We start from the raw sequence: 24,206 nt of genomic DNA on the forward strand, positions 1-24,206 counted from the left end.
TTCGTAGCAGCAACTTACAAAGGTGCTGGGTGTGTCACAGCTGTGAAACCAGCAGGCTGCTGGTTAAAAGGGCTCGCGTGCCTCTTGTCAGCCATAATAATAATAATAATTTATTATTTATACCCCGCCCATCTGGCTGGGCTTCCCCAGCCACTCTGGGCGGCTTCCAACAAAATATCAAAATACCGTAATACATCAAACATTAAAAGCTTCCCTAAACAGGGCTGCCTTCAGATGTTTTCTAAAAGTCTGGTAGTTGTTTTTCTCTTTGACATCTGGTGGGAGGGCGTTCCACAGGGCAGGTGCCACTACCGAGAAGGCCCTCTGGCTGGTTCCCTGTAGCTTTGCTTCTTGCAGTGAGGGAACCGCCAGAAGGCACTCAGCGCTGGACCTCAGTGTCCCGGCAGAACGATGGGGGTGGAGATGCTCCTTCAGGTATACAGGACTGAGGCAGTTTAGGGCTTTCAAGGTCAGCACCAACACTTTGAATCGTGCTCAGAAATGTACTGGGAACCAATGTAGGTCTTTCAAGTCCGGTGTTATGTGGTCTCGGCGGCCGCTCCCACTCACCAGTCTAGCTGCCACATTTTGGATTAGTTGCAGTTTCCGGGTCACCTTCAAAGGTAGCCCCACGTAGAGCGCATTGCAGTAGTCCAAGCGGGAGATAACTAGAGCATGCACCACTCTGATGAGACAGTCTGCGGGCAGGGAGGGTCTCATCCTGCGTACCAGATGGAGCTGGTAAACACAGAACTGACCTGCGCCTCCATGGACAGCTGTGAGTCCAAAATGACTCCCAGGCTGCGCACCTGGTCCTTCAGGGGAACAGTTGCCCCATTCAGGACCAGGGAGTCCTCCACACCCGCCCACCCCCTGTCCCCCCAAAACAGTACTCCTATAGCCTGCCCAGGACTGACCAGCCAGGCAGAAAAAGCCAGGTATTCCCTTCACAGCTCCTCCTGGTGGGCCATCAAACGTGGGCGGCTGTCTTGACCCTGACGGGTCACCAGTTGTCCTGTGATTTACATCAAGGGTCCTGGGGCTCCATGCGCAGTCTCTCTCATATAGGTCTTCCTGTCAGGTAGGGAGTCAACAGGTAAACATTGCGTTCACTGAAAACAGAACGAGGGTTGCGCAGTGGTAAGAGTTTCGAACTCGGACCTGGGAGACCAGGGTTCGAATCCCCGCCATGACACTCACTGGGTGGCCTTGAGTCAGTCACTGCCTCTCAGCTGAGCCTACCTCTCAGGGTTGTTGTACGAGGAGAACAACCATGTATGTGTCTCCATCTCCATCGTTCTTCCCGGACACTGAGGTCCAGCTCCGAGGGCCTTCTGGCAGTTCCCTCGCTGCAGGAAGCCAAGTTACAGGGAACCAGGCAGAGGGCCTTCTTGGTGGTGGCACCTGCCCTGTGGAACACCCTCCCACCAGATGTCAAAGAGAACAACAACTACCAAACTTTTAGAAGACATCTGAAGGCAGCCCTCTTTAGGGAAGCTTTTTAAGTTTAATAGGTTATTGTATTTTAGTGTTCTGTTGGAAGACGCCCAGAGTGGCTGGGGAAAGCCAGCCAGATGGGCAAGGTATAAATTATTATTATTATTATTATTATTATTATTATTATTATTATTATTATTATTCCACCTTGAGCTCCTTAGAGGAGAAGGCAGCATATATGAAATACAGACATCCCAGTTCACCTGCGACAATGTCCTCCCAGTGCAGATTTCCAACACAGAAGTGACAGAGGACGGGGTACCCTAATAAACAGCCGTCTGGGACCTCGGTCTCCCCAGATGAGTCTGCCAGCTGCCTCCTTCCTTTGCCACTCCAGGCAAGGGCACTTGGCTGCGCTTCAAGTGCCTGCATTTCATGGCTCACAAACGCGGCGTTTCTGAGGTCGGAGGAGAGGCGAAGAATTCTCGCGGCTGTAAAACTAGAAAACAAACAAACTCCAAACCCACATAAAGAGGCAAATAAAGATCTGATGCGGTATGCACAACATTTGCCCTGCTTCTTGCCATCTCCCGTCGGAGACAGGGAACTAGGCTGGGTCAGGGAAGGGCAGCCATCGGTGCCAACCTCTTACCACACCCCCGGAGGCTTAAGGCCTCTTCAGGAGCTCCTGAAGGAGAACGGACGGCCCTCTCTGGACATTGGCCTTGTGACTGGCATGTGACTGGCAGGGCGAGGATCTCTCCGGGGTTCCCTCGGAGGAAGAAGCCTCTTGCTCAAGTGGGCAGCTGACTCGGCTGGCCTCGCAAGGACAGACAAGGTAGATGAGCCGCTGCCCTGGCAAGACATTCCATGTCTCAGTTGGTGAAGGAGCTGGGTTGGGATGGGGGTGCCTCTTTTATGAGGCCCTGTTTTATGGGGTTCTGCCAGGCTGTCCCTCACCCGGGCTGTGGGTATGTCTCTGGTGTTTGGACCAAGGATCTGAATACCAGTGGGGGCAAATGTAAGGTTCTGCACATAGGAATAATCTAGATACACACATATAGGATGGGGGATGCCTGGCTTGACATGTGAAAAGGATGTAGGGGTCTTGGTAGGCCACAAGCTTAACATGAGCCAACAGCATGATGCAGCAGCAAAAAAAGTTAATGCAATTCTAGGCAAAAAAAGTTAATGCAATTCTAGGCTGTAAAAAGGTACAGTCATAAAAGGTACAGTTACAGATGCTTCAGGTTGCATTTTTTCGGGTTACAGACCCGCCGAAACCCAGAAGTACCGGAACATAAGACCCTTACGTTCTTATCCTCCCTTTCCCTACCTCCGCACACCTTTCCTAGCCTTCATGCTCCCGCTTGTGGAGGAACCACATGTTGATGGCCTTCCTTGCGCTTCCACTGGCAAGCGGGCATTTATTTCCCCGTGGAAAAGGTAGCCGAAAATGGAGTTTCACTTAAAAAAAGGTTATGTGTGCCATTTAATCAGCCAGATCTTTTTCTGTACACGTTTTTGCCTGCTATGCTTTTCTGTTGAATGCGCTTCAATGTTTGCTAAAGAAATCTGCGCTGAATGTCATGCTAAGTTGGCGCTGGCAGAAGTTTTTGTTTGTTTTTCCATTTGCCAGCAGGTGGTTTTTAATCTTCACATTTACACCTGCCGTGGCTCTGCAGAGAAGTAATCCTGCACTGATGTGGATGATGATCATTATTACAGTCATACGTTGTGTTGCATTTGCTTCAGGTTGAACGTTTTCAGGTTGCGTCCCACGGTGACCCGGAAGTACCAGAAAGGGTTACTTCCGGGTTTCGCCGCTCGCGCATGCGCAGACACTCAAAATGATGTCTCACACATGCACAGAAATGGTGAATCGTGGCACGCGCAGACGCGGGTTGCGTTTTGCTCATTTTGCGAATGGGGCTCCGGAACGGATCCTGTTCGCAACCAGAGGTACCACTGTATTAATAATAATAATAATAATAATAATAATAATAATAATAATAATAATAATAATACCCAGCCAATCTGTCTGGGTTTCCCCAGCCACTCTGGGCAGCTTCCAACAAAATATTAAAAATACAATAAAACATCAAACATAAAAACAGGGTTGCCTTAAGATGTCTTCTAAAAGTCAGATAGTTGTCAATTTCTTTGACATCTGATGGGAGGGTGTTCCACAAGGTGGGAGCCACCACCGAGAAGGCCCTCTGCCTGGTTCCCTGTAACCTCACTTCTCGCAGAGAGAGAACTGCCTGAAGGCTCTCAGCGCTGGACCTCAGTGTCCAGGCTGAACGATGGGGGTGGAGACGCTCTTTCAGGTCTACTGGACTGAGGCCATTTAGGGCTTTCAAGGCCAGCACCATTGAAATATACTCAGAGTCGAGAGTGGATTCCATGCTCTTTATTCAGCTCATAGTGGTGAGGGGAGGATGAAAGTTTCCCCAAAGTATCTGCTTTATATACATTATTTACACAATGGGCCCCACGTGATTGGCTAATTCTGGAATTCTCCGGTAGGCCAATCAGGTTGTGGATTCACTTCCATCTGGAGCTGGATTGGGTGGTTCCTGCAGACCAATCATACTGCTGCAGTGTTCTAGGACCAATCAGACTGCTGCATTTTGGATCCTATTCAACTCAGTACATAACAACTATACTGAATGAAGCAGTCCGGTGCATATAAGTACAGTGGTACCTCGCAAGACGAAAAACGCGCAAGACGAAAGAGTTTTCTGTTTTTTGAGTCGTTCCGCAAGACGAATTTCCCTATGGGCTTGCTTCGCAAGACGAAACGTCTTGCAAGTTTGTTTCCTTTTTCTTAAAGCCGCTAAGCCTTTAATAGCCGCTAAGCCGTTAATAGCCGCTAATAGCTGTGCTTCGCAAGACGAAAAAACCGCAAGACGAAGAGACTCGCGGAACAGATTAATTTCATCTTGCGAGGCACCACTGTAGTCATCCTTCAGTTTCTGTGTCCCCTTTGTGGGTCCACATTATAGGGGGCTGGACTATATGACTCTGTGGTTCACATTCCAGCTCTACAATTCCATGACTCACTTTAAAAACAAACAAACCAGAGATCTTTCCTTTAGGCATTTTACCACTAGAAATTAAAAAGACATAAGACCACTGTTCATGCGTGCCACCACAGCAGCAAGAATTCTTGTGGCGAGTAAGTGGAAAAACGAAACAGTACCAGCAATCACAGATTGGCAGATACTCATGTTAGAATATTTACAACTAGCAAAACTGACGGGAAGAGTTAGAGGAGTATTGAACCAGAAAATATTTGGATAATGGAGAATATTTAAGGATTATATAAGATCATATTGTACCATCCACACTATATTAGCAGAACTTAAGTGATACTTGTAAACACAACAAATACCGTTTGTGGAGTAGACGGGAACAATATTAAAGAATATAAAACTGTGCGGGGGGAAACGACGACAGTATAAACAGTACAATGAGAATGATTGGAAGGCTCGTTTTGTCAGAAGTCCTTTTTATTTAAGAATTAATTAGGAAGATTAAGTTTTTTAATGCACGTAAATCTGCTTTTTCTTCTTTCTGTATTTTCTTCTTTTTCCTTAATTCTTTTTTTCTTTAATTTTCTTTTTGTAGTATGAGATTTTTGTATATGTGTGTAATTTAAATCAATAAAGATTATTTAAAATAAAAGAAAAGAAATGTGGAAATTAAGGTGATCCAACTTGGGCCAAGCTCTCCTAACTAGTTTGTGTCTGGATCTGGGCTTTGCGTACTGGATCTCTCCTTCTCCAGAAAAGAGGGAGAGAAAGCAAACACCTATTCCCCTCCTTGAACAAACCGGCCACATTTCCTCCTCCCCACAGCTGAGCCGTGACTTCAAGGTCTCCTTCTCTCGCTTGGCAAGGGGCATCTCTGCCCGTCAGGTGTGCGCCACACCTGCTGCTGGTGAAGAAGCCTAGCCATGGAAGGTACGAGGAGCCGCAGGTTCAAGATGATCCTCCTGGGGGATTTTGGGGTGGGGAAGACCACGCTCTTCCATCGGATCAAGCTGGGGCGTTTCCTGGAGGGCGACCACCCGCCCGGCCAGCACAGCTACACCTGTGAGAAAACCCTGCCCCTGAAGCTCAACAGCAGGAACTGCCAGGTCCAGGTAAGGGCCCGCTTCCCGGGCAGCTCATTTGGTTGGTGGCTTGCCTCTGGAACTCCCTGCCTCATGAAAGGGGGAAAGGGAGAGGGAGAAACAACAGGGTCTATGCACCTTCGTAAGCTCACTTGGGTGCTTGGGCTTATACAGGGTGGGAGTTGATGGCTTGGTCCCTCTTACGATTCTGAGAGGGGCAGGGGCTCAATTTCCTGGGGGCCACATTGCTTGCTGTGGAAGCTGAGATTCTCCTGCATGCTGCTCTGCGCTCCCCTCTCTCCTCAGAAAGGAGGAGGAGGAGGGCTGTTTTTGTCATGGAGGACGGGGATATAGGGTCTTGTGACCCATGTGTGTGTGTGTGGGGGGTGAATAATAAAAGAACTGGCTGGGTGTGCCTAGATTCAGAATTTGGGGCTTAACACACTCTCCAGTGGGAGGGAGCCCCCAGCAGCAGAGTTTAAACTCACAAACTGGACACCCTTCCAGCTTGATAAATGCAATGATTCTACGAATTAAACCTTTTGCATATCCTGTTTAGTCCACTTGCAAAGCGCCCCTCTCTTTCCACCCTTCTTGCAATGAACAGACCACACACTGTTTAGTAACTTTAAAATGGTTTACTTACAAAACATTCCAAAGGTCCGATTCATGCATTTATCCAAGCAGCAGCAAGGAGAACGCAGGCAGAATCCTCTAGGGTAGAAAATACAGAAGATAATTCCAAACGCAGGTTCAAAGCTTTGGAGATGGCTTCAACGCATCCCACCTGGTGGGTTACATGGTGTGGAGAAAAAGGGAGGCACAGGAAGAGAAGGCTTAACTTCTTCACTCATCAGAGAAAAGGGGCATGACCTAACTGCGTCTAGGAACACAGCTCTATTGTCTTAACCCCTTCATGTACCAACTAGTACTCATGTATGTTTGACTGCAATTTTCCACATTTATGGCACCCAACTTTTCGAACTCCCAGCATTGAAGTCCTGAATGAATCCTAGCACTGACAGGTGAAGGTCTCCTTCTGTGATTCCTGCATTGCAGAGTGTTGGACTAGATGACGCTTTGGGATCTACAGTTCTATGATTCTGTTTCCCACACTTCACCAGCACGCCCCAGGCCAATTCGAAATTCAGAATTAGAAACAGTGAAAGCAAATTGCTGTTACAGGAATTGGGTGAGTGCCTGAAAACACACTTCTCAGGTGTCAAAGATCAGGGCAGAGAGGTGTGTCTTCAGCATTTGCTGAAAGCTGCATAAGAAAAGTGCCAGGCACGCCATGTGGGGAATTCCACAACCCATGAGCTGCCACAGAGACTCCCTTTTACGATAATCTTTATTGTCACTGTCCCATACAGAACAACAAAATTGAAAAAAATCTACATCAGACATTCAAAACCAACAAGCCTGCTATCCCAGCCTGGTTAGCCCCCTAAAAACTCTAATACCCCATAATTAAATACAATATACTCACATAAAGACTGCCTTAAGGTAAAGGGACCCCTGCCCATTAAGTCCAGTCGTGGCCGACTCTGGCGTTACGGCGCTCATCTTGTTTTATTGGCCGAGGGAGCTGGCGTGCAGCTTCTGGGTCATGTGGCCAGCCTGACTAAGCCGCTTCTGGCGAACGAGAGCAGCGCACAGAAACACCGTTTACCTTCCCACTGGATCGGTACTTATTTATCTACTTGCACTTTGACGTGCTTTCAAACTGCTAGGTTGGCAGGAGCAGGGACCGAGCAACAGGAGCTCACCCCGTCGTGGGGATTCAAACCACCGACCATCTGATTGGCAAGTTCTAGGCTCTGTGGTTTAACCCATAGCGCCACCCGCGTCCCTAGACCCTACCTGACTAGGCCATCACAAAAACCCAGATGAATCCCCCTCTAGGTTCCAGTCAGTCTCTCATAAGTTTCCTGCGGCAGAGAGTTTCCCTGTTCGGCGCTCTAACCACCTGCTCTTTTGACCTGCGCAGATTTCCCTGTGGGACACGGCTGGGGAGGAGCGCTTCCTGTCCCTGAGCAGGAGCTACTACCGGGACGCGGATGCTGTGCTCCTCGTGTACAGCCTGCAGCACCTTCTCTCCTTTGACAGCCTCTTGCACTGGCTTTACCTGGCCAGGCAGTACTGCGCGGATGGTAAGTGAGAGGGCAGGGGGAAAGGAAGAGTCCCAGGGCACACAGAGGGGTCGGTGGCCACTTTCCCCCCTCCGCCTCCGCGCCTGCGCCTTTATCAGCAGCCTGACACGCAGACGCAGAATCATAGGGTTGCAGAGCAGGATGGGACCCCAAGCGTGTCATGGTCCGGTTCATGGGGGATCGATGTCCCGGTTGGGGGTGTCTGGACAAGGGGCAAGATGGCGGGGTGGGAGCAGGAACGGGAGTCTAGAAGCCAGGGGTCAGGAAGCCAAGAATCCGAGGGTCAGAGAGCCGGGAGTCAAGAAGCAGAGGGTCTGAGGATCATGAAGCAGGGAGTAACAAAGTCAGGGGTCCGAGGGTTGAGAAGCAAGGAGTCACGAAGTCAGGGGTCCGAGGGCTGAGGAGCAAGGAGTCACGAAGTCAGGGGTCCAAGGGTCAGGAAGCAAGGAGTCACGAAGTCAGGGGTCCGAGGGTCGAAAAGCAAGGAGTCACGAAGTCAGGGGTCCGAGGGTCAAGAAGCAAGGAGTCTCGAAGTCAGGGGTCCGAGGGTTGAGAAGCAAGGAGTCACGAAGTCAGGGGTCTGAGGGTAGTGAAGCAAGGAGTCACGAAGTCAGGGGTCCGAGGGCTGAGGAGCAAGGAGTCACGAAGTCAGGGGTCCAAGGGTCAGGAAGCAAGGAGTCACGAAGTCAGGGGTCTGAGGGTAGTGAAGCAAGGAGTCACGAAGTCAGGGGTCCGAGGGCTGAGGAGCAAGGAGTCACGAAGTCAGGGGTCCGAGGGTTGAGAAGCAAGGAGTCACGAAGTCAGGGGTCTGAGGGTAGTGAAGCAAGGAGTCACGAAGTCAGGGGTCCGAGGGTCGAGGAGCAAGGAGTCACGAAGTCAGGGGTCCGAGGGTTGAGAAGCAAGGAGTCACGAAGTCAGGGGTCCGAGGGTCGAGGAGCAAGGAGTCACGAAGTCAGGGGTCCGAGGGTCAAGAAGCAAGGAGTCACGAAGTCAGGGGTCCGAGGGTCAGGAAGCAAGGAGTCACGAAGTCAGGGGTCCGAGGGTCGAGGAGCAAGGAGTCACGAAGTCAGGGGTCTGAGGGTAGTGAAGCAAGGAGTCACGAAGTCAGGGGTCCGAGGGTCGAGGAGCAAGGAGTCACGAAGTCAGGGGTCCGAGGGTCAGGAAGCAAGGAGTCACGAAGTCAGGGGTCCGAGGGTCGAAAAGCAAGGAGTCACGAAGTCAGGGGTCCGAGGGTCAAGAAGCAAGGAGTCACGAAGTCAGGGGTCCAAGGGTCAGGAAGCAAGGAGTCTCGAAGTCAGGGGTCCGAGGGTTGAGAAGCAAGGAGTCACGAAGTCAGGGGTCTGAGGGTAGTGAAGCAAGGAGTCACGAAGTCAGGGGTCCGAGGGTCGAGGAGCAAGGAGTCACGAAGTCAGGGGTCCGAGGGTCGAGGAGCAAGGAGTCACGAAGTCAGGGGTCCGAGGGTCGAGGAGCAAGAAGTCACGAAGTCAGGGGTCCGAGGGTCGAGGAGCAAGGAGTCACGAAGTCAGGGGTCCGAGGGTCGAGGAGCAAGGAGTCACGAAGTCAGGGGTCCGAGGGTTGAGTAGCAAGGAGTCACGAAGTCAGGGGTCCGAGGGTTGAGAAGCAAGGAGTCACGAAGTCAAGGGTCCGAGGGTCGAGGAGCAAGGAGTCACGAAGTCAGGGGTCCGAGGGTCAAGAAGCAAGGAGTCACGAAGTCAGGGGTCCGAGGGTTGAGAAGCAAGGAGTCACGAAGTCAGGGGTCCGAGGGTCGAGGAGCAAGGAGTCTCGAAGTCAGGGGTCCGAGGGTCGAGGAGCAAGGAGTCTCGAAGTCAGGGGTCCGAGGGTCAAGAAGCAAGGAGTCACGAAGTCAGGGGTCCGAGGGTCGAGGAGCAAGGAGTCACGAAGTCAGGGGTCCGAGGGTCGAGGAGCAAGGAGTCACGAAGTCAGGGGTCCGAGGGTCGAGGAGCAAGGAGTCACGAAGTCAGGGGTCCGAGGGTTGAGAAGCAAGGAGTCACGAAGTCAGGGGTCCGAGGGTCAAGAAGCAAGGAGTCACGAAGTCAGGGGTCCGAGGGTCGAGGAGCAAGGAGTCTCGAAGTCAGGGGTCCGAGGGTCGAGAAGCAAGGAGTCACGAAGTCAGGGGTCCGAGGGTCAAGAAGCAAGGAGTCACGAAGTCAGGGGTCCGAGGGTCGAGGAGCAAGGAGTCACGAAGTCAGGGGTCCGAGGGTCGAGGAGCAAGGAGTCACGAAGTCAGGGGTCCGAGGGTCGAGGAGCAAGAAGTCACGAAGTCAGGGGTCCGAGGGTCGAGGAGCAAGGAGTCTCGAAGTCAGGGGTCCGAGGGTCGAGAAGCAAGGAGTCACGAAGTCAGGGGTCCGAGGGTCGAGAAGCAAGGAGTCACGAAGTCAGGGGTCCGAGGGTCGAGGAGCAAGGAGTCACGAAGTCAGGGGTCCGAGGGTCGAGGAGCAAGGAGTCACGAAGTCAGGGGTCCGAGGGTCGAGGAGCAAGAAGTCACGAAGTCAGGGGTCCGAGGGTCGAGGAGCAAGGAGTCACGAAGTCAGGGGTCCGAGGGTTGAGAAGCAAGGAATCACGAAGTCAAGGGTCCGAGGGTCGAGGAGCAAGGAGTCTCGAAGTCAGGGGTCCGAGGGTCGAGGAGCAAGGAGTCTCGAAGTCAGGGGTCCGAGGGTCGAGGAGCAAGGAGTCACGAAGTCAGGGGTCCGAGGGTCGAGGAGCAAGGAGTCACGAAGTCAGGGGTCCGAGGGTCGAGGAGCAAGGAGTCACGAAGTCAGGGGTCCGAGGGTCGAGGAGCAAGAAGTCACGAAGTCAGGGGTCCGAGGGTCGAGGAGCAAGGAGTCACGAAGTCAGGGGTCCGAGGGTTGAGAAGCAAGGAGTCACGAAGTCAAGGGTCCGAGGGTCGAGGAGCAAGGAGTCTCGAAGTCAGGGGTCCGAGGGTCGAGGAGCAAGGAGTCTCGAAGTCAGGGGTCCGAGGGTCGAGGAGCAAGGAGTCACGAAGTCAGGGGTCCGAGGGTCGAGGAGCAAGGAGTCACGAAGTCAGGGGTCCGAGGGTTGAGAAGCAAGGAGTCACGAAGTCAAGGGTCCGAGGGTCGAGGAGCAAGGAGTCTCGAAGTCAGGGGTCCGAGGGTCGAGGAGCAAGGAGTCACGAAGTCAGGGGTCCGAGGGTCGAGGAGCAAGGAGTCACGAAGTCAGGGGTCCGAGGGTTGAGAAGCAAGGAGTCACGAAGTCAAGGGTCCGAGGGTCGAGGAGCAAGGAGTCTCGAAGTCAGGGGTCCGAGGGTCGAGGAGCAAGGAGTCTCGAAGTCAGGGGTCCGAGGGTCGAGGAGCAAGGAGTCACGAAGTCAGGGGTCCGAGGGTCGAGGAGCAAGGAGTCACGAAGTCAGGGGTCCGAGGGTTGAGAAGCAAGGAGTCACGAAGTCAAGGGTCCGAGGGTCGAGGAGCAAGGAGTCTCGAAGTCAGGGGTCCGAGGGTCGAGGAGCAAGGAGTCTCGAAGTCAGGGGTCCGAGGGTCGAGGAGCAAGGAGTCTCGAAGTCAGGGGTCCGAGGGTCGAGGAGCAAGGAGTCACGAAGTCAGGGGTCCGAGGGTCGAGGAGCAAGGAGTCACGAAGTCAGGGGTCCGAGGGTCGAGAAGCAAGGAGTCACGAAGTCAGGGGTCCGAGGGTTGAGAAGCAAGGAGTCACGAAGTCAAGGGTCCGAGGGTCGAGGAGCAAGGAGTCTCGAAGTCAGGGGTCCGAGGGTCGAGGAGCAAGGAGTCACGAAGTCAGGGGTCCGAGGGTCGAGGAGCAAGGAGTCACGAAGTCAGGGGTCCGAGGGTTGAGAAGCAAGGAGTCACGAAGTCAAGGGTCCGAGGGTCGAGGAGCAAGGAGTCTCGAAGTCAGGGGTCCGAGGGTCGAGGAGCAAGGAGTCTCGAAGTCAGGGGTCCGAGGGTCGAGGAGCAAGGAGTCACGAAGTCAGGGGTCCGAGGGTCGAGGAGCAAGGAGTCACGAAGTCAGGGGTCCGAGGGTTGAGAAGCAAGGAGTCACGAAGTCAAGGGTCCGAGGGTCGAGGAGCAAGGAGTCTCGAAGTCAGGGGTCCGAGGGTCGAGGAGCAAGGAGTCTCGAAGTCAGGGGTCCGAGGGTCGAGGAGCAAGGAGTCTCGAAGTCAGGGGTCCGAGGGTCGAGGAGCAAGGAGTCACGAAGTCAGGGGTCCGAGGGTCGAGGAGCAAGGAGTCACGAAGTCAGGGGTCCGAGGGTCGAGAAGCAAGGAGTCACGAAGTCAGGGGTCCGAGGGTCGAGAAGCAAGGAGTCAAGGAGTCAAACACAGCAAGGCAGGGAACGTGTTGCTGTGGCAAAGAGCTGAAGGGAAAATGCTGACCTTATATCCCTTCCCAGCTCTGGCCACCAGGTACAGTGAGTTACCAAGCAGCCTCACCTTGCCTCTCCAGAACAAACTTAGGAAGGCCCCAGTCCTGCAGAGTCCTATTGGTCACAGGGCTTGGCTCCTGCACTCACACCTGACCAAGTCGCAATGCATGGCACATTTATTTAATTAAAAGCATTTTGGTTGATGAATTCAGTAAAACAGATGAACTTGATCCAGTCCTACGGTGGTAGTCATTTCCACCTCCCTGCTGTAACCTGCCATCGCCAGCTGTTTTTGGACTACAACGCCCATCATCCCTAGCTAGCAGGTCCAGTGGTCAGGGATGATGGGAATTGTAGTCCCAAAACACCTGGAGGCCCAAGTTTGGGAAAGCCTGCCCTAGGTAATCCCACTGACCACCAGGAGGCAGTATTGGCCACTCTGAGAAGCATTGTCCTAAATCAGGCATAGGCAAACTCAGCCCTCCGGGGGCTGCTAGGTTGGCAGGAGCAGGGACCGAGCAACGGGAGCTCACCCCGTTGCGGGGATTCGAACTGCCGACCTTCTGATCAGCAAGTCCTAGGCTCTGTGGTTTAACCCACAGCGCCACCCGTGCCCCTCATATAATCCACTACTTTCTCCCAAATCTTAATAAGACATTGTAAAAACATGTTTTAAAGAAGCATTAACCTTATTACATTTCCAACAAAATGCAGTCTTAGGCAGTCCTTTTCTATACGAACATAGTGGATGTTATGTACTGAGTTGAATAGGATCCAAACTGAAGCAGTCTGATTAGTCCTAGAACAATAGGATTGAGAATGCAGCAGTCTGATTGGTCCTAGAACAATGCAGCAGTATGATTGGTTGGCAGGAACCACCCAATCCTGCTCCAGATAGAAGTGAATCCACAACCTGATTGGCTTACAGTAGAATTCCGGAATTAGCCAATCATGTGCAGCCCATTGTGTAAATAATGTATATAAAGCAGATACTGTGAGGGGACATTCATTCATTCCTCCTCACCACTATGAGCTGAATAAAGAGCATGAAATCACTTTGCGACTCTGAGTATATTTCACTGGCGACGAGGGTGGGATCCCGCTGAGCTGACTGCCACACACAGCACCGCAGCACCGCCACCTGCCGCAACGCTGCCTCGCACCGGGGATCCAGGCTTCAGCTCCGGGACACAAGGAACTCAGAATGGCAGCCAACAGCAGCTTCTCGCCATTCAACCCAGCATCTGGAGACTGGGAAGCGTATGCCTCCCGTTTCACCTTCCTCCTAGAAGCCAAAGGGGTCACCGACGAAGAAGACGCCAAGAAGAGGGCGATATTCTTCAGCGTCTGCGGAGAGGAGACGTTTGAAATCGCCCGGGCTCTCCTTGCGCCTGAAGACGTCGCTACTGTTCCATACAAAACAATAATGGAACAGCTGAAGGGGCACTTTTCACCGCAGCCCTCAGTGGTGGCTCGTCGAAATGCCTTCTACGCAAAGCGACAAGCCCCTGGGGAAACCATAACTGGGTTTGTGACCTCTCTCCGCCAAGCCGCCCGGTTCTGTAACTTCTCAGAGCTGGAGAACATGCTTCGTGACCGCCTCGTCGGTGGCCTGAAGGATGAGAAGCTGCAACGACGCCTCTACGCCAAGAAGGACCTAACGTTCCAGGTCGCTCTGGAGGAGGCCCTGGCAACGGAAGCTGCCGAGAGGTCGACGCAAGAGGCACGGCCGAGCCTGCCATCCCAACCGAGGGTCCACCACGAAGACCTCACCGACGACTCAGGATCCGACAGGGAGGAGGTGCACCGAGTACAGCAGCGCACTCAAGCAGCGCACAGACCACAGCTGCCTCGACGAGAAGGAGGAAACTGCGCAAGCTGCGGGGAGAATCACGAGAGGAGGACCTGCCGTTTCCGCAACGCAGAGTGCAGGCAGTGCAGAAAATTGGGACACATCGCCCGGGTGTGTCGGGCTCGGCCCACCCGACACCAGGCATCAGATGACCAACCCAAGACCCCCAGGTCCCGGGGCCCAACGCACCAAGGCAACTCGACGGAGCTCACGGACTGCCAGGTATACCAGTTGCCCCACCCCAACGTAGAGAAAATTTATGTAGAGGTACAGATAGAGGGGGCCCTATGCCGTATGGAGCTTGACACAGGTTCAACTCTATCCATAATCTCGGCAAGGACCTTAAGGAAACTGTGTCCTACTGGGGGTCCCAAACTCAGGCCGGCCCCATTCACCCTACGGGACTTCCAGAAACGTAAGGTCCCCACAATGGGGGTGGGGACCTTCAGGGTGCAATACCGAGGGCGGACGCGGCAACTGGACTTGCTTGTGGTCAAGGGCCCCTACATTAGCTTACTGGGATTGGCATGGTTTGGACCATTGGGGCTAGCTGTCACGGGGGTGAACCACACTAGCTTACAAGTGGACGTGGATGCCATATGCAAGGAATTTCCAGGGGTTTTTGACGGGAATTTGGGACAGTATACGGGCCCCCCCATTGCGCTACAGCTTGACCCCGCAGTACGACCGGTCAGGCTCAAGGCCCGCCGGGTCCCGTTCGCCTTGAAACCCCGTATAGACGAGGAATTGGACCGACTCGTGGAGCAAGGAGTGCTGGAGCCGGTGCCTAATGCCCCCTGGGAAACCCCAATCGTCACACCCGTCAAGCCTAATGGTTCAGTCCGCATCTGCGCAGACTACAAATGTACCATAAACAAGGCCCTCACGGCCCACGCATACCCAGTGCCAGTGGTCAGCCATGTCCTTGCCACCCTGGCTGGGTCGAAAATTTTTGGCAAGCTGGACTTGGCCCAAGCATATCAACAGCTGCCAGTAGATGAGGCCACAGCAGAGGCACAGACGATTGTGACGCACAGAGGAGCGTTCAGGGTAAAGCGGCTGCAATTCGGGGTCAGCGTGGCACCAGGCATATTCCAGAATCTAATGGACTCTCTCCTTAAAGGGATTCCTGGCGTCACCCCCTTCTTCGATGATGTGTTGATTGCCGGGCCCACACCAGAGGAGTTTGAGGACCGCCTCCGCACAGTTCTGCACCGTTTCCAGACGGCGGGTCTCAAGGTGAAGCGGGAAAAATGTCTACTAGGAGTGCCTCAGGTGGACTTTCTGGGATTTATGGTGAACGCAGAAGGGGTCCACCCGACTGGGGACAAGGTACGGGCCATTTGTGATGCCCCAGCACCCAAGAGCAAGACTGAACTTCAGGCCTTCTTGGGACTATTGAACTTTTACCATTCCTTCCTTCCCCACAAGGCGGCGGTAGCGGAGCCCCTACACAGACTCCTGGACAAGCGGGCCCCTTGGGTGTGGGGCCAGCGCCAGGAGGCCGCATTCCAGGCAGTCAAGGACTTGCTTGTCTCAAACTCTGTCTTGGCACACTTCGACGAGAGGCTGCCGGTGGTGCTAGCATGCGACGCCTCACCCTATGGCATTGGCGCTGTCCTGGGGCACCAACTCCCGGATGGAAGAGAGGTACCGGTGGCGTACTTTTCACAGACACTCAACGCAACTGAGCGGAACTATTCGCAAATCGACAAGGAGGGTCTGGCAATCGTGAAGGGAGTAAAAAAATTCCATGATTTCTTGTACGGGCGGCCCTTCACCGTGGTGACTGACCACAAGCCGTTGCTTGGCTTGTTTGCTCCCGAAAAGCAGACCCCCCAAGTGCTGTCTCCTCGCGTCCTCAGGTGGTCAATTTTCCTTGCCAGCTACCAGTATGCACTGATTCACCGACCTGGGAAGGCGATGGGCCATGCGGACGCCCTCAGCAGGCTACCACTACCGGAAACAGGCCCCGACCCAGCACCTGCACAAGAGGTTATGACCCTGGAGCTGCTTCCCGACCGCCCCATTCAGGCACAAGAAGTTGCACACCATTCCAAGAAAGATAGGGTCATCTCCCGGGTCCTGGACTGGGTGTGGAGGGGATGGCCCAGCAGCAGCCCCGGGCCAGAATTCGCCGGCTACACAACCCGCAAACATGAACTGTCGGCCCACAAGGGGTGCCTGTTATGGGGAAGCAGGGTCGTTGTTCCCCAGCCCCTCCGCAAAAGGGTCCTCACAGCCCTACACGAGACACATCCAGGGGTAGTAAGAATGAAGGCCCTGGCCAGGAGTTATGTGTGGTGGCCGGGGATCGATGGAGAGATAGAGGCCTGGGTCAAACACTGCCAGGCCTGCCAAGAATCCCGCCCGGATCCCCCAAGGGCCCCAGTCCAGTCCTGGGAGTCCGCCCGAGCACCTTGGTCACGCCTGCATGTGGATTTCGCTGGCCCCTTTCAGGGGAAAACATTCTTCATAGTGGTGGACTCCTACACCAAATGGCTGGAAGTCGCACTGGTACCGTCCACTTCCACGTCTGCAGCCATCCGGGTACTACGCAGGCTGTTTGCAACCCACGGGCTCCCTGACACTCTCGTCTCAGACAACGGGACTGCATTTACGTCAGGAGAATTCCAAACCTTCACAGCACAGAACGCCATCCGCCACATCCGTTCGGCGCCGTTCCACCCTGCCACCAATGGCCAAGCAGAACGCATGGTGCGGACCACCAAGGACACCCTCCGCCGCATGACACAAGGGGACTGGGAGTACCGCCTTGCCACATTCCTTCTAGCACAGCACAGCACCCCCAGCTCAACGACTGGCCGGAGCCCCGCTGAACTACTAATGGGTCGGCGCCTTGCAATCAGATTGGACCGCCTTCACCCCGATAGAGCTCAGGATGAAGTAGTGGTAGGGGAAGGCAGGAACCCCCGGACCTTCAGGGCCCAGGACCCAGTGTACGCAAAGAATTTTGGGGCAGGCCCAGCATGGGTACCCGCCACAGTCACCAGGGTCACTGGCCCAGTGTCGTACGAGGTGCTAACGGATGGGGGGCAATGCTGGCGCCGCCACTGCGACCAGATACGGCGACGATTCCTGGGAGAAACCCAGGAGGAGGACAGGTCAGAGGAGTCCCAAGGGAACAGCGGGGCAGTGAGGCCCATAGAGCAGGAGGGGCCAGCAGGAGAGGCAGAATCAGTAAATACAGAGAGGACCCGTGAGGCCGGAAGGACACCGGAACCAGAACCACTACTGAGCGAGCCGGTTGCGCCAGACCAAACAGCCCCATCACAGCCAGTATCCTTGGAACACGAGCCAGAACCTGGAGCCCGGACCAGGGAACACTCCAGGCCGCAACGCACACGTAGGCCGCCGGCATACCTTGAGGACTATGAATGCGACCTCCCGGGCAGGACTGGAACTTAGAGGGGAGGGGTGTTATGTACTGAGTTGAATAGGATCCAAACTGAAGCAGTCTGATTGGTCCTAGAACAATAGGATCCAAATTGCAGCAGTCTGATTAGTCCTAGAACAATAGGATTGAGAATGCAGCAGTCTGATTGGTCCTAGAACAATGCAGCAGTATGATTGGTTGGCAGGAACCACCCAATCCTGCTCCAGATAGAAGTGAATCCACAACCTGATTGGCTTACAGTAGAATTCCGGAATTAGCCAATCATGTGCAGCCCATTGTGTAAATAATGTATATAAAGCAGATACTGTGAGGGGACATTCATTCATTCCTCCTCACCACTATGAGCTGAATAAAGAGCATGAAATCACTTTGCGACTCTGAGTATATTTCAGTGGAGTTCAATAAATTCAAAATATTATTTTCTGTTGTATAAGTCACAATTTAAGTCATATACCTTTGCTATAGAAGTGAAAACACTCTCCCATTGTCTAGGCAACACAGCAACCACAAGTTCTTTTTTCCAATCATTTCTTAACATCTGCCTGTCAAATTGATAACAAATAATAATAATAATATAATAATTTATTATTTATACCCGCCCATCTGGCTGGTTTTCCCCAGCCACTCTGGGCGGCTTCCAACAGAACACTAAAATACAATAACCTATTAAACATTAAAAGTTTCCCTAAACAGGGCTGCCTTCAGATGTCTTCTAAAAGTCTGGTAGTTATTTTTCTCTTTGACGTCTGGTGGGAGGGCGTTCCACAGGGCGGGCGCCACTACCAAGAAGGCCCTCTGCCTGGTTCCCTGTAACTTGGCTTCTCGCAGGGAGGTAACCGCCAGAAGGCCCTCGGCGCTGGACCTCAGTGTCCAGGCAGAACAATGGAGGTGGAGATGCTCCTTCAGGTCTACTGGGCTGGGGCCGTTTAGGGCTTTCAAGGTCAGCACCAACACTTTGAATTGTGCTCGGAAATGTACTGGGAGCCAATGTAGGTCTTTCAAGACTGGTGTTATGGTCTCGGCGGCCGCTCCCAGTCACCAGTCTAGCTGCCGCATTCTGGATTAGTTGCAGTTTCCGGGTCACCTTCAAAGGTAGCCCCACGTAGAGCGTGGTCCAAGCAGGAGATAACTAGAGCATGCACCACTCTGGCAAGACAGTCCGTGTATGTTGAAAAGCATGGGGGAGAGGACAGAACCCTGAGGCACCCCACATGTGAGAGCCCAGGGGTCTGAACACTCATCCCGCACCACCACTTTCTGAACACGGCCCAGGAGGAAGGAGCGGAACCACTGTATAGCAGTGCCCCCAGCTCCCAGCCCCTCAAGACGGTCCAGAAGGATGTTATGGTCGATGGTATCAAACGCCGCTGAGAGATCCAGCAGAACCAGGAATATCTATAAAAAGTCATTGTGGGTGGTGGTTTTTTGTTTTAATAAATTTAACCAGCAGTATCTCAGGAGTCTCAGAAGCTGAAAACGCTGCTGGCCCAAACAAAATTGTTAACAAATGTTGGAGCTGCAAATATCCTTCCACCATACATGAACTGGCCACCTCCTGCCCTGCCAGGGGCTCAGAGCCTTTAGCCGCAGACCTGTTCTCAGATCTTCCTGTTCTTTCTCCCTCGCCCCCGCCAAGCCAATCTCTTCCTCCTGGGCAACAAGAGTGACCTGGAGAGCTGCGTCCCCGAAGAAAAGGCCGAGAGGTTTGCGGTGGAGCACGGCGCGTCCGGCAGGTTCAAGGTGTCAGCCAAGACAGGTAAGGAGGGGAGGGTCGCCTCGTCTTTCCGGCTGAGCTGAGAGAAGGGGTGATGCAAGTGAGGTTGGTGTAAAGATTAGGGGCAGCGATTCCACTGACCCACCAAGCACAGAAGAAGCAGGAAGGGGCTTGAAACGGGGGACGGCGGTGGCGGACTATCGGGGGCCGCATTCCTTTCAGGAGAACATTGCAGGAGTCACAGGCTTGGGAACAGCGGCTGAGGCCAGGGATGATAATAATAATAATGATTGATTATTTGTACCCTGCCCATCTGGCTGGGTTTCCCCAGCCACTCTGGGCGGCTTCCAACAAAGACCAAAAATACACTAAGATGTCACACATTAAAAACTTCCCTGAACAGGGCTGCCTTCAGATTTCTTCTAAATGTCAGGTAGTTGTTTTTCTCTTTGACATCTGGTGGGAGGGCGTTCCACAGGGCGGGCGCCACCACCGAGAAGGCCCTCTGCCTGGTTCCCTGTAACTTGGCTTCTCGCAGTGAGGGAACCGCCAGAAGGCCCTCGCCGCTGGACCTCAGTGTCCGGGCAGAACGATGGGGGTGGAGATGCTCCTTCAGGTTTACTGGACCAAGGCCGTTTAGGGCTTTAAAGGTCAGCACCAACACTTTGAATTGACCTTGGAAATGTACTGGGAACCAATGTAGGTCTTTCAAGTCCGGTGTTATGTAGTCTCGGCGGCTGCTCCCACTCACCAGTCTAGCTGCCGCATTCTGGATGAGTTGTAGTTTCCAAGTCCCCTTCAAAGGTAGCCCCATGTAGAGCGCGTTGCAGTAGTCCAAGCGGGAGATAACTAGATCATGCACCACTCTGGTGGGACAGTTTGCGGGCAGGTAGGATCTCAGCCTGCGTACCAGGTGGAGCTGGTAGACAGCTGCCCTGGATACAGAATTGACCTGCGCCTCCATGGACAGCTGTGAGTCCAAAATGACTCCCAGTCTGTGCACCTGGTCCTTCAGGGGCACAGTTACCCCATTCAGGACCAGGTAGTCCCCCACACCCGCCCACCTCCTGTCCCCCCAAAACAGTACTGTCTTGTCAGGATTCAACCTCAATCCATTAGCCGCCATCCATCCTCCAACCGCCTCCAGACACTCACACAGGACCTTCACCGCCTTCACTGGTTCTGATTTGAAAGAGAGGTAGAGCTGGGTATCATCTGATGATGATGATCTCTGCCAGTGGCTGCATGTAGATGTTAAAAAGCATGTTCTTATGGAGGGGATATGGCCTAGGGAGAGTCTCAGAACCCAGCTAGAGAGTCCTGGAAGTCCAAAAGAAGCGAGTACCGTGGTGAAATTTACTTTTGCAGCTCTGCGTACTTTTGCCTCTGACAATTGTCTGGCTGCTTCTCTTTGACGCCTCCTAGAGCTTTCCATTTACAGCAGCTTTCTGTTTCCACATCTGCTGAGGCTCCCCTTCTTTCCTTCCTTCCTTCCCCAGGTTCTTTAGCTTCTTACTCTGCTGATGGGCGGGCGTTTCCAAAGATGCCAAGTCAGCCTCGTAAAGTCGTCACCGAGAGTCAGCATAATTTCCCCAGGCAGCTGGCACAAAATGACACAGAGAGCAGGCTGCGTTTGGCATCCTCCTGAGTTCACCGTGTCTGATCTGCTCTTTGCCGAAGTGGGTGAGGTTAGCAGGGCCCAAATGAACAGCTTAATCATGGAAGCATAGAATTCTAGAGCTGGAAAGGACCTCTAATGGTCAAAAGTGTTTTAAATTTGTTGTTAGCCACCCTGAGCCCTGTTTTCTGAACCAGGAAGGGCGGGGTATAAATAAAATTATTATTATTATTATTATTATTATTATTATTATTATTATTATTATTATTAAGTCCAACCCCATGCAATGCAGGAATCGGCACTAAAAAGTCCTTGACAGATGGCCATCCAACCTCTGCTTAAATACCTCCAAGGAAAGAGACACCATCGCCTTTTGAGGGAGTCTGTTCCACTGTCAAACAGCTCTTGTTGCCAGAAAGCTCTTCCTGATATTTAATTGGAAGCCCCTTTCTTGCAGCTTGAAGTCATTGGTTCGAATGCTGCAAGCCTGCTCCATCTTCCATGTGACAACCCTTCAGATATTTGGAGATGGGTATCCTGTCTCCTCTCAGTCTCCTCTTTTCAAGGCTAAACATACCCAGTTCCTTCAACCGCTCCTCATCAGGCTTAGTTTCCAGAACCTTGATCAGGCATAGGCAAACTCGGCCCTCCAGATGTTTTGGGACTACAACTCCCATGGTGCCTAGCTAACAGGACCAGAGGTCAGGGATAATGATAATAATAATAATAATAATAATAATAATAATAATAATAATAATAATTTATTTATATCCTGCCCTCGACAGCCAAAGCCGGGCTCAGAGCGGCTAACAGCAATAAAAGTAACACAGTTTACATAAAATCACAATCAATTAATTGAAATACATTCTAAAATCAATTCATTCTAAAATCAATTCAGAATCAAATTCAAATTAATGGCAACCAGTGGGCTAGAGTTATGAGGATTACCAAAGAAGGGGGTCAGACTGTGCCTTGGCCAAAGGCCTGGTGGAACAGCTCCATCTTGCAGGCCCTGCGGAAAGATGTCAAGTCCCGCAGGGCCCTAGTCTCTTGTGGCAGAGCGTTCCACCAGATCGGGGCCACGGCCGAAAAATCCCTGGCTCTGGTCAAGGCCAGCCTAACCTCCCTGTAGCCTGGGACCTCCAAGGTGTTTTTGTTTGAAGACCCTAAGGTCATCCGTGGGACATACCAGGAGAGGAGGTCCCGTAGGTAAAAGGTTCCTAACCCATATAGGGCTTTAAAGGTTAAGACCAGCACCTTAAACCTGATCCTATACTCCACTGGGAGCCAGTGCAGCTGGTATAGCACTGGGTGAATGTGATCCTGCAGCAAGGACCCCATAAGGAGTCTCGCCGTGACATTCTGCACCCGCTGGAGTTTCTGGGTCAGTCTCAAGGGTAGCCCCACGTGGAGCGAGTTACAATAATCCAGTCTGGAGTTGACCGTCGCGTGGATCACAGTGGCTAGGATGATGGGAATTGTAGTCCCAAAACATCTGGAGGGCTGAGTTTGCCTATGCCTGAGCTTGATCACCTCATTCGCCCTCCTCTGCACACGTTCCAGCTTGTCAACATCCTTCGTAAATTGTGGTGCCCAGAACTGAACACAGGACTCCAGGTGTGGTCCGACCAAGGCAGAACAGAGCGGAACTACGGTATTACTTGCCTTGATCTGGGCACCAGATTTCTGCTGACGCAGCCTAAAGCAGCATTAGCTTCTTTTGCTGCGGCATCACACTGCTGCCTCTTCTCCTCTGGGCTCCTTCCCCTGCCCCCAGCATGCAATTAGGCAGAAGCCTGCTGGTTGCTCAACCTTGCTTTAAATAGTATTTATTAGCTTGCACCAGTCTTGCGTGAAGCTGTGGTGTTTGCAGCAGGTTGGGTAGGCGCTAATTACCCACCCGGCTGCCAAGCAAGGTCACGAAGGGCCTTCAAGCCAATCTGACAGGCGGAGGAAGGTAGGGGTGGGGTGGTGGTTTGCAAGCGCGCCAGCCAGACTTCTCTGGAGGAATGTGCACCTCTCAGGGCGTTGAGATAATGAATGGGTGCGCAGCAGCAGGTTCTATTTCTGGACTGGCAAGCACCGGCAGAGAAGGGCGCTTTGCTAATATTAAGTAATACAGCAGTCTGCTTTCCTGGCACAGAACATTGGGAGGGGCAGAGACCGGTCTGTGCCAACAGCGCTGCTATTATTGTGGCACCTCCAGTCCATCAAAGAGCCTCCCTCTGACCTCACCTTCATCCACAGACTCGGCGCCTTTTGTTTTTATATATACATTTTTATTAATTTTTTAACATATCATTTCCACCAGTCATTTAACATACGTTTTTATCTTATACAATTTTTTTTAGACTCCCGTCAACTACCTCTGAAGATTTTCCATTCTTTATCACTTAATCTGCATTTCTTAATTTCTCTGTTACTTTTAATTATCCTTAACTAATATTCTCTTCATAATCTTCCTTGCAATATTTCGCATAATCCTCCTTACAAAACTTCTTGCAGTCCTACTAGCGTAATCTGTTTATTACAATTGCTTTGCAAATAGTTCAAATATTTACTCCAGTCCTCAAAGAATCTTTGGTCCCGCAGGTTTCGAATCCCTCCTGTCATTTTGTCTAATTCTGCAGAGCCCGTTAATTTCATTTGCCACTCTTCCTATATACCTGTAATAATCAGAATAAGTGCAAACAGGAGACTTGCCTGCCCACTGCCTGGCCTTCTTCCTCTCTCCCTCTCCCTCTTCCTCCTCCAACCTGGCCCAGGCTTCCTTCTCTCCTCCTCTCTTCCAGGTGAGAACGTGGAGCGCAGCCTGCAGGAAATGCTGGAGAGGCTGTTCCTCAGGAACGAATTCCAGCACAGCAGCCTCCATCTCCCCCTGCAAGATGCAGGCTACGCCCAATGTGGATGCTGAGCTTGGGAGAGCTTCCTGCCACAGCATTTTAGAGGATGCTCCAGGTAGCCTTTGGTCTCAGGTAGCCTTTCTCCGTGCGTTTGCCGCATATCGGATCGGGACATTTGCCACTTCCTCGGAGATGGCTGGGCTATAGCAGCCGCCTGTGTCTGACCTGATGAGTCTCTGCAGCATATTCTGCTGTGGCGCTGGTACCCTTGGCTGGAAGTCATCTTGGTGGGCCAATGAGAGCCTCCCTCGCTTCACCTCCATCAGTGCTTCTCTTTGGAGACCTGTGGGTCATTTCCTGCAGGATGCCGAGCTGATGAACTGACCCCACTGTGGACACGCAGCCAACTTCTGGAACTGCGGCTTCTGAGCTACTATGGGATCTGGGGGGGTTGTATGTGTGAGGGTGCAATCCTTGGCCTCTCCCCATGTCCTGTCGGTGTTCCAAACAAGGTAGTACATCATCCTTGCTCTCCTCCTCCTGTTCCAAATTTTCTCTTCTTAAGAAGAGTCTGCAAGATCAGGCCAAATGGGGTCCAGCTAGTCCAATATCCTGATCTCACAGTGGCCGACCAAATGCCCATTATGGGAAGCCAGCAAGGAAAACCTGAGCACAAGGATATAAATAAATTATTATTATTATTA

The 24,206-nt window shown here is 52.6% G+C and overlaps 1 protein-coding gene and 1 long non-coding RNA gene across 2 annotated transcripts in view; both read left to right on the plus strand.

The window, feature by feature from the left end:
* LOC310713255 overlaps positions 1–24,206 on the plus strand; it is a 258,239-nt gene that overhangs the window by 232,387 nt on the left and 1,646 nt on the right. The gene's annotated exons all lie outside the window — the stretch shown is intronic.
* Positions 1,602–24,206, plus strand: LOC310713192 (ras-related protein Rab-19-like). Its single transcript, XM_083517062.1, has 5 exons — positions 1,602–2,275; positions 5,301–5,587; positions 7,548–7,710; positions 18,964–19,083; positions 23,452–24,206. The coding sequence occupies exons 2-5, from the start codon at positions 5,399–5,401 to the stop codon at positions 23,571–23,573; spliced, it is 594 nt and encodes a 197-aa protein (XP_083373188.1). The 5' UTR covers positions 1,602–2,275; positions 5,301–5,398; the 3' UTR covers positions 23,574–24,206.

The sequence above is a fragment of the Podarcis liolepis genome (genome assembly GCF_965112155.1).
Source record: "Podarcis liolepis genome assembly, chromosome: 8".
NCBI lineage: Eukaryota > Metazoa > Chordata > Lepidosauria > Squamata > Lacertidae > Podarcis > Podarcis liolepis.

What these genes read in the sequence shown, in the direction of transcription:
- LOC310713192 (XM_083517062.1), top strand. Translation starts at nt 5,399, where the DNA reads ATGGAAGGTACGAGGAGCCGCAGGTTCAAGATGATCCTCCTGGGGGAT. An exon ending in GCAGGAACTGCCAGGTCCAG is followed by an intron (nt 5,588 to 7,547) that starts GTAAGGGCCCGC and finishes TGACCTGCGCAG; the next exon opens with ATTTCCCTGTGGGACACGGC. An exon ending in CAGGCAGTACTGCGCGGATG is followed by an intron (nt 7,711 to 18,963) that starts GTAAGTGAGAGG and finishes GCCCCCGCCAAG; the next exon opens with CCAATCTCTTCCTCCTGGGC.